The 13,403-nt window shown below is 39.4% G+C and overlaps 1 protein-coding gene across 12 annotated transcripts in view; it reads left to right on the forward strand.

Moving 5' to 3' along the window:
* The window catches only part of cadpsb (Ca2+-dependent activator protein for secretion b), a 66,543-nt gene that overhangs the window by 25,568 nt on the left and 27,572 nt on the right, over positions 1-13,403 (forward strand). For all 12 annotated transcript variants that reach the window (XM_080301715.1, XM_080301720.1, XM_080301716.1 and 9 more), the window contains exons 4-10: positions 2,445-2,525; positions 2,793-3,026; positions 5,318-5,439; positions 11,273-11,384; positions 12,241-12,380; positions 12,801-12,867; positions 13,202-13,310. In XM_080301715.1, coding sequence (XP_080157841.1) covers positions 2,445-2,525; positions 2,793-3,026; positions 5,318-5,439; positions 11,273-11,384; positions 12,241-12,380; positions 12,801-12,867; positions 13,202-13,310 — 865 coding nt within the window. The remainder of the gene's footprint in view (positions 1-2,444; positions 2,526-2,792; positions 3,027-5,317; positions 5,440-11,272; positions 11,385-12,240; positions 12,381-12,800; positions 12,868-13,201; positions 13,311-13,403) is intronic.

Here is a 13,403-nt window from a genome sequence, read left to right on the forward strand (position 1 = left end):
CCCCAGGTGCAACTGTGCTGCAAAAAACACCCCATCTCAATTAGGCTGCAGACCTCATAGTGGGAACGGTGCTGACTGGTGAGTCACAACATCAAATCTGACAAGAATGAGACATTTTGGCTGAGAGAATAACTGAAGGAGTGAAACATGCAGAAGCACAGTGCATGAAAAAGACATCAGCCATTTCCACTACATCCTCGTGTCAGCTAATATAAAACTCTCATTCATTATTGATGTAAGAAAGACGCAGATTTCTCTGCTTATCATTACTCTGGGGCAAATTTTAGGCGAACAGATGTCAGGCCTGCATCTAATGTTGTCCAGTCGAGGCACTTTTCAAATATTGTAAATGAGTTGCGTTATCTCTCGTTTTGATCCTGTGCACCAGAAAACGTTCTGGATGGCTCATTTCAAGACAGAGCTGTTCTTTATCACTGTTGTTGTCATTTCTTTTGGCCCACCCAGCTTAGCCTTTCCCGAGGCATCAATTTAAGATCAGCTGTTTGAAATGTGCAGCTTGACCATGGCACATCTACACCAAAAGCTATAATGTGAATGAACCTGCGATAAGAGTGAAAGCACTCAATTAAACAAATGACCCAAGCTCGTGTATTTAATTTGGGATGCTAGAACAATAGAAAGCAGCAGCTTACTGATTTTGGTAATTCATTATTAATGGTGGCACAGTGGTGCAGTGGTTAGTGCTGTCACTTTATAGCAGGACGTTCCTGGAGTTTTAATGCAGTGGACAGCCGGGGTGGGTGTCCCACATGCTTGTTATGTTAACTGGTGATTCTAAATTGGCCGTAGGTGTTAATGTTAGCATCTCTGTGTTAGCCTTGTGATACACTTGTCACCTGTTCAGGGAGCAATACTGAGATACCCTCCTGCCTCTTTATGATCCTGAATTGAATCAGTGTTTAAGAAAATGGATGCGTCATTAACATTGGATGTACTGAGAGTGGGCTGAGCAGTAATAGCAAAGGATGTGTGTCATAATGGAAAAAATTAATTAATAAATAAAAATACAAACAATTGCCCCGAACAGCTAATTGTAACCAAATGAGCGCCCACGCAGTTGCTATGCTGTATTCCCATAAACTAGTTCAACTAGTAATCGGAAGGTTGGTGGTCCGATCCCTTGCTCCAGTCTGCATGCCAAATATCCTTGGGCAAGATACTGGCTGCTCTCCGATGCATCCATCAGAGCGTGAATGTGTGTAAATGTTAGAAGGCACTTAGGCTTGAATGGATGTGAAAAAGGCATGTGCATGTCTTCAATTGCTCAGGTAGAGTAGAAAGGTGCTTTATAAGAACCAATCTATGTACCATGTACAATAAACAACAGCTTCACCAGTGTCGCAGTATTTTTTAGTAATAGTAGCTTTTTTGTTTACAACTTTTACTTTATTTATATTCTGTTTCTTGTGATAAATTAGATACTTGCTAAAAAAAAAGGCCTCTCAATAATTATCCAGTACCTTAAATTTAATTATCTAAATTTAGAGTTTTCTTTGTTCCGCTTCCAGCATCTGCAGCTGAAAGTGTGCGTGAGCCGATGTTGCCCACATCTTTGTTATGTCATTAATTATTTATGACAGCTTGCCAGAGCTCAAAGACAAAACCACATTCAGTAGAGTGTTTTTCAGTATTTTAGCAACACCAAGTCAAGTTGACTGTCCTTGTGTTTGCGAATCCAGTGCGACTTGAGTCCGAGTCCCAAGTCTACAGCCTCACAGTTCATTCACTCAAATTGAGTCATTGAAAGCAACGCCTTATGTGACTCCACAGGGAGCATAAGACCAGCATAAGACCTCGGGCCATGTGACTTGACTCAGCAACAGCTGTTCCTGAAGTGAAAATCTGAGAGTTTAATAATAAAATTAAAAATAAAAATCTAGGGAGCTTACCAGATCTCTGTAACGTGCTCATATTTTCTGTCCAAGGCAAAGCAGTTCAAGGTGGCATTACTTGCTTCTAATCTCACTTAACTGTTGTGGCCCAAATTACATTGTAGGAAATGTATGTGGCAGCGCGTGACATGGAGGAAGACTGCGTGAAATGAGAAATATATGTGTTCCTGCTGTATCAGTGTTGATTGTTTCCTTAGACCATGTGCCCTCGAGGTCTGATAAACATATCAAATTTATTGTGCTATATGTCATTGTGTTTACTACCGTTCTCTGTGTATTATCACCAACAACTGTTATCTGGCTGTATACAATAAGAGCAATATGCCGTGCAGGTCCTGTCTGGTTCCTCATGAGCGTACGTGCACCTCGTCAGTTGCCATGACATTCCAACAAAACTGGCTAAATACCTATATTCCTATGCAACCTAAACAAGTCATTATTAACAGTAACAATAATGATAATATTTCACATTTAAAGCATTGCAATACCTAGTGGGATTCAACTGACTTGCTTTTCTCTGGTTACCAATAGCTGGACAACCTGGATGAGCAGGCTGCACAGATCAGACGAGAGCTGGATGGTCGTCTTCAGATGGCAGACCAGATTGCCAGAGTGAGTCAGACTCAGCGGGGGAATTCATGCTTTGTTATATAGTTAATATGTTGCCAATATGGTGTAACTTTTATAAACATCGTAGTGGAAGAGAGTAGTGTATGGGCAGTATTTACAAATGTTGCTGTATTTACTTTACACATAATTAGCATTGCTATAGGAAACTAATTAAACTGACGTAAATGAACCTTTCTTTGATATTTTTATCATTTTTATTTTACCCGACTTGTAGTTCTCTTCTGAGCCTTTTTATATTTTTGTCAACAGGGTGGAAAGTTCCCCAAATTTGTATCTAAAGAGATGGAGGCCATGTTCATCGAGGAACTCAAGTCTTCAGTGAATCAGCTGATGGCCAACTTGGAGAGCATGCCTGTGTCTAAGGGCGGGGAGTTTAAACTCCAGAAGCTGAAGCGGGGACACAATACCTCTATCATCGATATGGGCCAAGAGGATGAGAACACGCTGTCCAAATCTGATGTGGTCCTGTCATTTACTTTAGAGGTAATTAGATACTAGATATGAGTGTGTGATGATCAATATGTGAAAATCACAAGCATTACAAAGTTTCGATGGTTTTGAGATGGAGTACTGTACAAATGTTTCAGGCACTCAAAAGAAGTAGGGATATTTACAGAAAATAAACTATTTTGACACATTCGCTGCATCCCTAAACCGTTCTAGACTTTTAGAAAGGTTTAGGGATAGACCCTACGGAGATGCATGTGAGAACACAAGTGTCTGATGCAGCTGACATTAAATAGTCTTTAATTTACTTGTTATTAAGTCAGTGTGACATCTGATTGTGCTATTATGAGAATAAAGCAGGTAATAGCCTGTTGAATTAGATACAAGGACTTCTCTTTCAGAGACATCCTTGTATCTTCTTCCTTTTCGAGCCAGCTCTTTATGAATGTCAGAATGAGTCTAGGACTAATCAGACACCTCGATGATGGTATTGTGAAATGGATATCTGACATATAGCCAACTGTCATATAAATGCAAAACTGCATCTGTCTACAACATAACTTTTAATTCATAACTTGTATCAACTACTTGAGACTAAGTATAGAAACACACAGCAGACCTGTTCAGGGGACTGAACAGACGCCGTGCGAAGAGCAGACTGGCATAAACACATACACACAAAAACCCCCTTTTACCTGCTCCTTAACGGAGCAGGTAAATGTGAGTCATCTTGTTATCGGCTTGTCTGAGATGAGCTATTACCATGGAACAGGGAGCTATCGCACCTCACTTCTTATGATGCGGTGCTATTTTGGAATCAGGAAGTACATAATGTGCAGAAGAATAAGACCCTGCTTCTTCTGTTTGCTCACAAACAATTTGGCACACCACTCTAGAGATTGAAGTCTGAAATTATTTGCACAGTAGCAAAAGAAGTATGTGTTTTTGTGAGGTGGCACTGTGATAGGTCTTTGGTAAAGCACCAAGTTTATTTCCAATCGCTGAAAGAATTCACCTCTTCAGAAACTCGAGGTGGAATCACTTGTGATACACAACAAGTCACTTGATTCCTGCGTTGAGTACATAGAAAGAGCAGATGTTAAGATTTTCATGCACTGTTCAAAAATTTTTTAGAGGAACACCTTGTAATCAGAGTACATCATCAAGGCAATTACATTTCTGGAATATTGATCTGATCAGTTAAGTAGCAGAGGGGGTTGTTAATCAGTTTCAGCTGCTTTGGTGTTAATGAAATTGTACTGGAGGGTCAACAATGAGGCAACCCCCAAATGAGGACTTATTTTACAGGTGGAGGACACTATATTTTCCCTCCTCTTGTTTTCTTACAGTTTATTTCCCAGTTTTGCATTTGATTAAGGCTAGTGTCACAACTGGCAGCATGAGGCGATACTTGGGCCCTGTAGAGGTTGCACAGGTAGTCCAGCTCCTCCAGATTTGCACATCCCAGATCCCGGAGCAGATCCCCTCGCACACCGTCTGCTGTTTAGGAGCATGCCGCAATGTTGTTAAGCCATGCAAACTATCATGTTGGTGCTGCAATGAAATTTGAGCACAATGGATTAGCCTGCTGCAGCATTTTTGGCTTTGGTTATTGGGTGTTTTTAAATTCAACCCCTTGTTGATCATTTCCATTTTCATCAAACCATGTGGCATCGTTTTCTTCACAACACGTTATCCAGTCCATATCAGTAAAGATATCTAGCATGATATTTCTCTCATTGAGATCTGATGCATTTTCTACGTGTTCCTTAAATTTTTTTGAGTGCACCCCCCCCCCCCCCCCACCCCCACCCCCAAACCCTGCAAAATCTGCAAGATGACTAGATAACAAACAGCATAATATACAGGAAAGTTAAGAATTACTTTTGCTAAGTAAACTCTTGTCTTGCCAGCACATATTTCTGCCTTTGGCTCTCCCATTTGAAATTCATGGTTACAATTTAAGAGTTACCTCTGGCAGTGTTATCTCTATATTGTGTTCAGAGTTATTAAAGAGTGAATATAAGACCTGATGTGACAGATTATTCCTACTAGCACTTTTGATGATAGAGAGTTATACTTCACTGGAAGGAAATCTGAAATTATTACAGCCTGTTCCAGTAAAAAAAAAAAAATCAACTACAATCTACATTTTTGTACAACGAGGGCACTGGCCGTAAGCTTAAATCGTCTTTGTGGCTGGCATACTGTTTCGAAAAATTACTGCCTAGAACTGCTAGCTGCTCATAAGATGCTGACTTTTTAAACTCCGTTCAGATAAATCGCTTTACATCAGTAACCTCCACTGAGGTGTCTATGCTTCCCAGGTGGTGATCATGGAAGTGCAGGGCTTGAAATCACTGGCTCCAAACAGGATTGTTTACTGCACCATGGAGGTGGAGGGAGGCGAGAAACTCCAGACTGACCAGGCAGAGGCATCCAAGCCAACGTAAGAGCCTTAGCACGCACCTGCATGGTTTTCCACATGCATATATATGAATGACAAATACCTTAATAATGTAACTCAAATCAGTAGAGCGTAGGCACTGATGCCTACTGAGGAATCTCTGAAGTCAAACCTCTGGTTTAATGGAAGATGAATGTTAATGAAGTGTTAATAATTGATTTTTGTTGTTTCCTTTAGATGAGCCATCTGTGGTTTTGAGCTTTGCGATCAAAACTATGTAATGGTAACACGAAGTGTAATGTAAGATCCATGCTGAACCACACTTTGAGAAATTAATTGGCTCTGAGAAAAATACTCTAAACGTATGCTGTTAAACTCTCCCACAACCCAGTGGCTTCTTGGTGTTCTCTCTAGTGTTCCTCATTCTCTTTCACAGGCACTTTGTATGTAAATGACTGCATTAAAAGGAAATGGAAAAGCACTGTGAAGTTTACCAAAACATGAGTTTGCTTATTTTCTCAATTGAAACCTTTTTTCTTTTTTTGGACCAGGGCAGGAAATTCAGATCTCAAACACCTATATATGGAAAATACCTGCACTTAATGATGATTATATGATTTGCAGCAGTTGTTGGGGTATTATCTAGAAATGCAACATTCAAACTTAGGCTTTCGTTCCTGGTTCAGTGAGATAGAGAGAGAGAAAGTGAACAGCAGTTGAGGAAGATAGAAAGCGAATGAGAAGTGCAAGCATCAATAGCGAGAACAAGAGATATATTTTTAAACATATTTTTTGATATTCTTTTATTCATAGCAGTCATTTTTAAAGCACACACAACCTTTACATAACCCTGTGAAAAAGATTCTCAATAACTAGACTTTGTGTGAATGCAGAGCAGAGACATAGACCGTCTTGTCTTGCAATTTTAATGAAGTCTTCTTCAGACTCTGTACACTTGTACTGGCTTGGGGAGGGGGACTGCACATTTAGAAAATAAACAGTGGAACAGGGAAACACTGTATCCTGGCATTCACATTATGCTTCGATGCATACCGCTTATGTTTTTGAAGACGATCGTCGGGATTGATGGGCAGCAGCAAGTCTAGAGTCTGTGGGAGCCCTAGACAAAAATTCTCATTGTGTTATAAATTATCTATCTACTCGTTATTATCTATGCCATTCAGAATTGCCTTACCTTTTTCTCCTCTTCCTCTTCTTTCGCCTTTTTCTTTTGTCACTCCCAGATAGACAAAAGAAACAGAGAAATAACCTCCTCTTCATTTTTATTGATTATCTTTCTTTGTATTCAGTAGTGTGTTTAAGTGGTGTCATTCAAGCCAGACTGAGTGAGTCAAGTGAGTGGACCTGCCCAGGCTGCACTCTGTTGATGGATCAGGGCGATTCTCAGTAGCTTCCCAAACAAGGCATTTTTTAGCCCATTATATTATTGATGTACTCAAATAATATTATTATGTTTATTAGATTTATATTAAATTCAATCTGCGTACTATAGATGCTATAGATTCATGTTAGCATCATTATGTATAATGTATAGTTGGGACAAAGGTGTGTGTAAGCACAGCTGTGTATCCTATCATTTTTCCAGAGTAAGTTGAAGCAGAAATGCTGTGTTTCTCTTTGATTTTAAATTGGAACTGAAAGTATCAGAGACCACACACTTCTGGTGACCCGTTAGTAATGATTTTGTCTGGGTGGAGGAGGGGGTTGCTTTTGTAGAAGTCTACACATATAGAACCTAATGCATGTTCCACCTTTAATAAAAGTGGGTTTAAGGAAAATTTGTCTTAACAGTAAATCTCTAGACTCATGGGACAGCACAGATCTTTATTATTAAAGCTGCTGGAGTAAGCTATGATCTACAGCTGAAACCAACGTTTTTGACTGGTTGAGGGTTGTTAAAATCCCATAGCATGTTAAATACAAAATGGCATAACATAGTTCCCTTCTGTGAAATTCCCCATGGTTTGTACATATCCTATATCATTCCGTTGCTTCCCTTCTTGTTACCAGTTCATTAGACTCGATTAACAACAATGACGGTGGTGATGAAAAATATATCTGCTGCTAAATATATCTACCCTTTTTCCTCTAATTAACCAGTACTGCACAGTACAAGATACAAGATAAATGTCCATGAAACATTCATGCAAATTTGAGCTATTTTAAGGCCCAAATGTCTTCCTCTGATCTCCTTAATTTAAGAACCATTTTATGAAGAGAGACGGAAGGACATGAATGAGGGGACGGATTAGAGGAGAACAAGGCAAGGGTAATGTGTGTGTGTGTGTGTGTGTGTGTGTGTGTGTGTGTGTGTGTGTGTGTGTGTGTGTGTGTGTGTGTATTCCAGCATATTCCATATGTTGTGGGGGCATAAAGCTATTTACAGCTATTGTGAGGAACCCACACATTAAAGTTGCTTTTAGGTTAGGGTAAGCCTCCCAGAAATTATTGTAGTGACTAAAACACAACCGTGTGCGGTTGCTTATATGCAGCACAAACAAGTATACACAAAAAACATTGCAAAGACCTATATGAGATAAATGTGTTAATGTACAGACTGCTGCAGGATATTTGCATACAATAATTGGATGTGTTCAGCAGCCATGTGCTCAGACTGACATTGAACTGACTATCGTGGTTCTGATTTAACTCGGATGAGCCGATAAATGTTTTGACATTCATTTAATTCTCTCGTAATTTTGTAACTCAGATTTTTTTCATTTGACCCATTTGAGCAAGCACATAGTTGTATCATATTTTGTAGGAAAAAATTGCAGGAGGGTAGCGCTTGCACGTCCATTAATAGACCTTAGAATAAGCCACAAGGTCACCTTCATGCTGGTACAATGGTTCCATCTGAAATCAACACAGCTCACAGTCACTCCTCACTGTCAGTCACCAGCTCTTCTTCTCTTCCTCTACATGCTGTGTCTGCAACATCTTTGTGTACATAAAGCGGCAATTAATTATGAATGTTAGAAATGCTTACAAGAAAAAAATCCTTTTCTAGACTGGAAACTGACACCATGTTTGTCGTGTCTTGCTGCAGAGTGAGAACTTAGAGCGTGGCATTCATGTTGGATTGCTAAAGCTTCATGAGGCAGCTTTGGCACGTTAGCAGCTATAGATGACAATGAGAGATAACAGAGGCTTATATATGTTGTATCCTATGATTGCAACAAACCGCTTAGTTTCTTGTCATTCTTCTTGCTTGTGCATAGCATAGCTGGTGAGATTCCAGTTTGATATTAATGGCTTGCTGTTAAATGATAGCTTATTTTAATATTTTTGTAAACACTGCCACACTCATGAATGGCAGTTTAAACTAAACATTTCAAAACTAATTCTGCAGAATCAGATATACAGTCTCATACATTACCTTACCTGTCAAAACATGGTGCCTAATTATTATATTAAACGATACATACAGGTGAAGTATCCTAGTGCCATAGCCTAAGGCAAATATGTTGAGTCACTGACAGATATCTAATGAAGCAAAAGCTCTGAGCTATTTCAGAAGTGAGCTGTAAGACTTCACTCTCACTCCTCACATCATATACTGTACCAAACACACCCTCACAGTAACACTGCAAAATCCCACATCGCTTCAAGCTGCTTTTGCCGCTCTGGACTGCTTCCTGCTATTTCGGATCCTCCAACACCCGGACATCCATCTGTAGGCTTCTAGGGCATATATGCACAACACTAACCAGTTTTAGTTGGATATAGTTACTTAGAAGTTCAGAAATAGAGCCATACTTACATGTATATTACTTTTCATTTACCCCAACCTGCCTCAACCTGTTTCTTTCTTTCTCAGTTTGGTACCAGGGGTATCTGACCAGTGAGGCCTTTCCCTAAGCACAGTCTCAGACCTAGATCTTACATAGTCTATTGATAAATGGTGCCTTGCTAGTAAATTGAACATATTTGCAAATAGTAATGAGTTTCAAGCCTACATGGGAAACTACATATATATAGATATATACACTAAGATGTAGTGCGCTGCGTTAACCTCAACTATACTTACTGTTTTAAAACACTCTTTGTATTAGGATATTTTCTTAGCCGATTCCCAACTTTCCTAAGTGTGACCTGTCAATAGTCATTTTTGCCTTTCTTTGCTGTAAATGACAACATATGCAAAACAACATCTAATTTCTCTTAATGCAATAACTTATTTTCTCAATAAAACAACTGAAAATATAGTGCTATGCTTTGGGAAAGATGTCCCTGAGGGGACTTCCCCAAGAGATTAAAAAAGTCCTATTCTATTCTATTCTATTCTATTCTGCTCTATTTTATTCTATTAAATGAAGATGAGTTGCTGTACAGCCACCTTTATCTCACATATTTTAGCTTAGCAAACAATAGCAGGAGCAATGAATTTATGCAACAAAACAGATGTCAGACTTTTTTTTAAATTTTCTTAATTTTCCAGTATGTGTATAAGTATCAGCAGATACCTTGAAACTGCTTTGATCCTTGTACAGCTCACACTGAGGCTGCTGGCTCATGGCTGCCTATAAGCTCTGGATCGCTGAAGTCCCTTTGCCTTTGTTGCTTCTTTGTCCATGTTCAGCTGGGTGAGGGTGATTTAAGGGTCTAATTAGGTTTGTTGTTACAAATGTTTGTCTGGTGATTCCTTTGCAGTTTACTTTGGTGAACTTTGTGTCTTCACTTACAGTGAGTAGCTACTACACTAATGGCATGTTAGTGTGTGGCTGTGATGGCTGTAAGTGTGCGTGAAAGTATTTGCCTGGCTGCTGTGCACATTTTGCAAATGTTGCACACCCATGAAACGTGGAGAATGCTGGAAATCACATGATGTCAGTGTCTAGGGCTAATATGTAGTCAGTTTACTTACTGTCCTGGTAGAAATGGTAATAACTAAATGACACCTTTGATACCAGTAGATACTGAAGTAAATTTAATTGTTTTTTCTTTCTTTCTTTCTTTGTGTTTCAAGTATGCAACTTTCATTGTGACCAGACTACTCCAGTCTGGCTGGAACAAGTCATGATGGACTATAGATTGATTCACAACTTGTCTAGAGTGTTTACTGCCTCTCACTGGCTCCAATCCCTCCCGTGGATGAATTATTTATAATACAAATATGAACGAGGACACGTTTTGTTTTGTTCTTTTAAAGACAGCTAGAAGTTCCTGTTTTGCTCTCCACGTGGACCACTCGGCTGCAACTGATAAATTGATACTTCTCACAATATAAACAGACTACAAATCGACTCGAGAAATCTTCAGTACCAAAAATATTGCAGTTGCAGTTTGTCTCTATATAGATTTTAAGCATTTTAAAGATCCTTGTCTTACTTTTGAGTCACAAAAATCAAGTAGAAAAGATACATTGATTTTGACTATTCTCTGGTCTCTGACTGTTTGTTTATTTATTGCTGACAGAGAACAACAGTCAGAACAAATAAATTGTGTCTGCTATCTTGTTTGTTTTATCCTGACTTTGATTTACTGTAAGTTCATGCGACTTTGCCGTAATCGTTGTTTTTTTTAATTCCTTCAATCAGACCACCTCTATCTTTCTCCTGTGATACAAAAGATTGGAGTGTTTGTGTGCATAAACATTGCATTGTATGCTTCAGTCCCAGGAGGCTCAGCTGAATTTATTTGATTAAACCAAAAAGCATCTGAAAACGGTTTAATTTGAATTTGAAATTGTTTACTGACATTTTCGGTGTAATTTACATATAAAATACTGCAACTAAGGTGAAATCTGTCTCCCAGACTGACTAGCAATTAAAAATGACAATTGATGGGAACATGGACTCACCGTGGTGTCATGGAAACTAACCTCTGGAGTGCTTTTTGTTGTCTGTTTCAGCTGGGGGACCCAAGGTGACTTCACCACTACACACCCTTTGCCTGCTGTCAAGGTGAAGCTGTTTACAGAGAGTACAGGGGTGCTGGCACTGGAAGACAAAGAACTGGGCCGGGTAACATTTCTGCTTATTGTTTTATTAGCGCACTAACACTCTGATGTTGACATAGCGATGAAAATAGTGCAAACTTGTGTTTTGATTATAGAAATACATGCACAGTCACTCAAAGCAGTTTTATTTATGTAGCTGTGCATCATTCTGATTGTAATACGCTCAAAAGAGTCTCCAGGGTCCCGTCACATGACTGCGATTTATAAATAGGGTTTTGTTATTTTGCTCTAGTTCCAGTATTTTTTTTTATTTTTATTTTTTTCCATGAGCTCCTTTGAAAGTACAAACGGCTCTCACATTTTGAAATTTTCACATTGTGCTGTATCTGAATTTGACTGCTGCACATCTGTTGAGAGTAGACTGATAAAAAATTCTTGCCTCATTCCTAACAAGAGACTTCCAGCCTTTGAGCATTACTCAAACATGACTCAAACGTGAACAAAGCAGAAACATGAATCGCTTCTTTACCCTGCTTTTTCCTGTCGTGTAAATGTGACAGGTAGTTAAGGAAGGTGGTGTTGCTGGTTTGCGTCGGGGCAGCGGCGCCTCAGACGTCCCTGTAGTGGCAGTGACCTTGGTTCTTTGATCTCCCACTGCAGCAGAGTTGGCAGGCTTCCTCAAAGCTCTTTAACTCAGCAAAGAGAGATTAGACCCCCCTCTTCGGGGAGGGAGAGCAAAGCACAGTTCTTCTTCCTCGCTACCTTTTTTTAAATTTCTTTTGAAAAGCAAACACACCACAAAATCACTAATGCATGCAAGCAGACTGATTGACACTGCTCAGTGTTGTACAGATCAAAGATTTACCACCTGGTCATGTATAATTTCTTTTATTTAATGATCTACTTTTCTGCGAGTGCAGGTTGTCCTCCACCCAACTCCTAACAGCCCCAAACAGTCAGAACTCCACAAAATGACTGTGACCAAGGCCTGCCCTGACCAAGATCTCAAGATCAAACTGGCCATACGTATGGACAAACCACAGAACATGAAACACTGCGGGTAAGCGACCCACTGTCAAGCAGCACGTGCAGTGGTGTTCTTATTTTTATATTCCACATCTTTCCTATAGAACTCCAACTCTGAGCTCCTTGGCCTCATTTCTACTCACCTACCATGGAAAAGTACTGTGAAGTGCATTACTCCCCCTGGTGGATGCCAATGTGTAGTTTCATTTAATCATTTTAGAAGATGCTAACACATGCAAAGCGTTTGGCATTAATCACATTTTATTCATGTAACAGTTAAAGTGCACTTCTTAAGAATTTCAACTTCTAATTTCTATTTTTTCGTTATTATGTAGCAAATCCACATAACTTAAGATCAAATATAAAAAACTCCGCTTCAGATGGAGTTAGCATTTGTGTTCTTTATGACAGCTTTACTGTGTTTTGTCATCATGTGTGAACAATGTTTTGACAGGTATCTGTGGGCTTTTGGGAAGAATGTTTGGAAGCGCTGGAAGAAGCGTTTCTTTGTCCTCGTGCAGGTAAAAAACAAAACATGTTTTTAAGATCATTGCAGTGTTTCGGGTTTTGGCTTAAAGGTTCCTGTAAGCCTACCCAATCAATATAGAGCACATGTCACTCAGGAGTCCGTGTCGTTGTTTTATATAAAACTAGCATGTCCCAGTTTACAACCCCAAAAGCTTTAACATCCTACATCCCACATTTTTTAACCGCTAATAACAATTAAATAGTAGTTTATTTGGTCTTATTCCTCACTAGTTGGGCCTGGTCACAGTTTGAGAATCACTAGCTTAAAGATTGTATAGAAAGATTTTATTTGTGACTCATTTGACTGCAATTTTTTTCTTTTTACAGGTGAGTCAGTATACGTTTGCGATGTGCAGCTACCGAGAGAAAAAGTCAGAACCACAAGAGCTTTTGCAGCTGGACGGATATACTGTGGACTACAGTGATCCCCAGCCAGGTGAGGATACACACCAGGACATACCTATACTCACACACACATAAACAAAAGACACACACAATGTAAATATCTACCAGCTGATCCCCAGCTTTG

The sequence above is a fragment of the Astatotilapia calliptera genome, chromosome 5 (assembly GCF_964374335.1).
Source record: "Astatotilapia calliptera chromosome 5, fAstCal68.1, whole genome shotgun sequence".
In the NCBI taxonomy this organism is placed as follows: Eukaryota; Metazoa; Chordata; class Actinopteri; order Cichliformes; family Cichlidae; genus Astatotilapia; species Astatotilapia calliptera.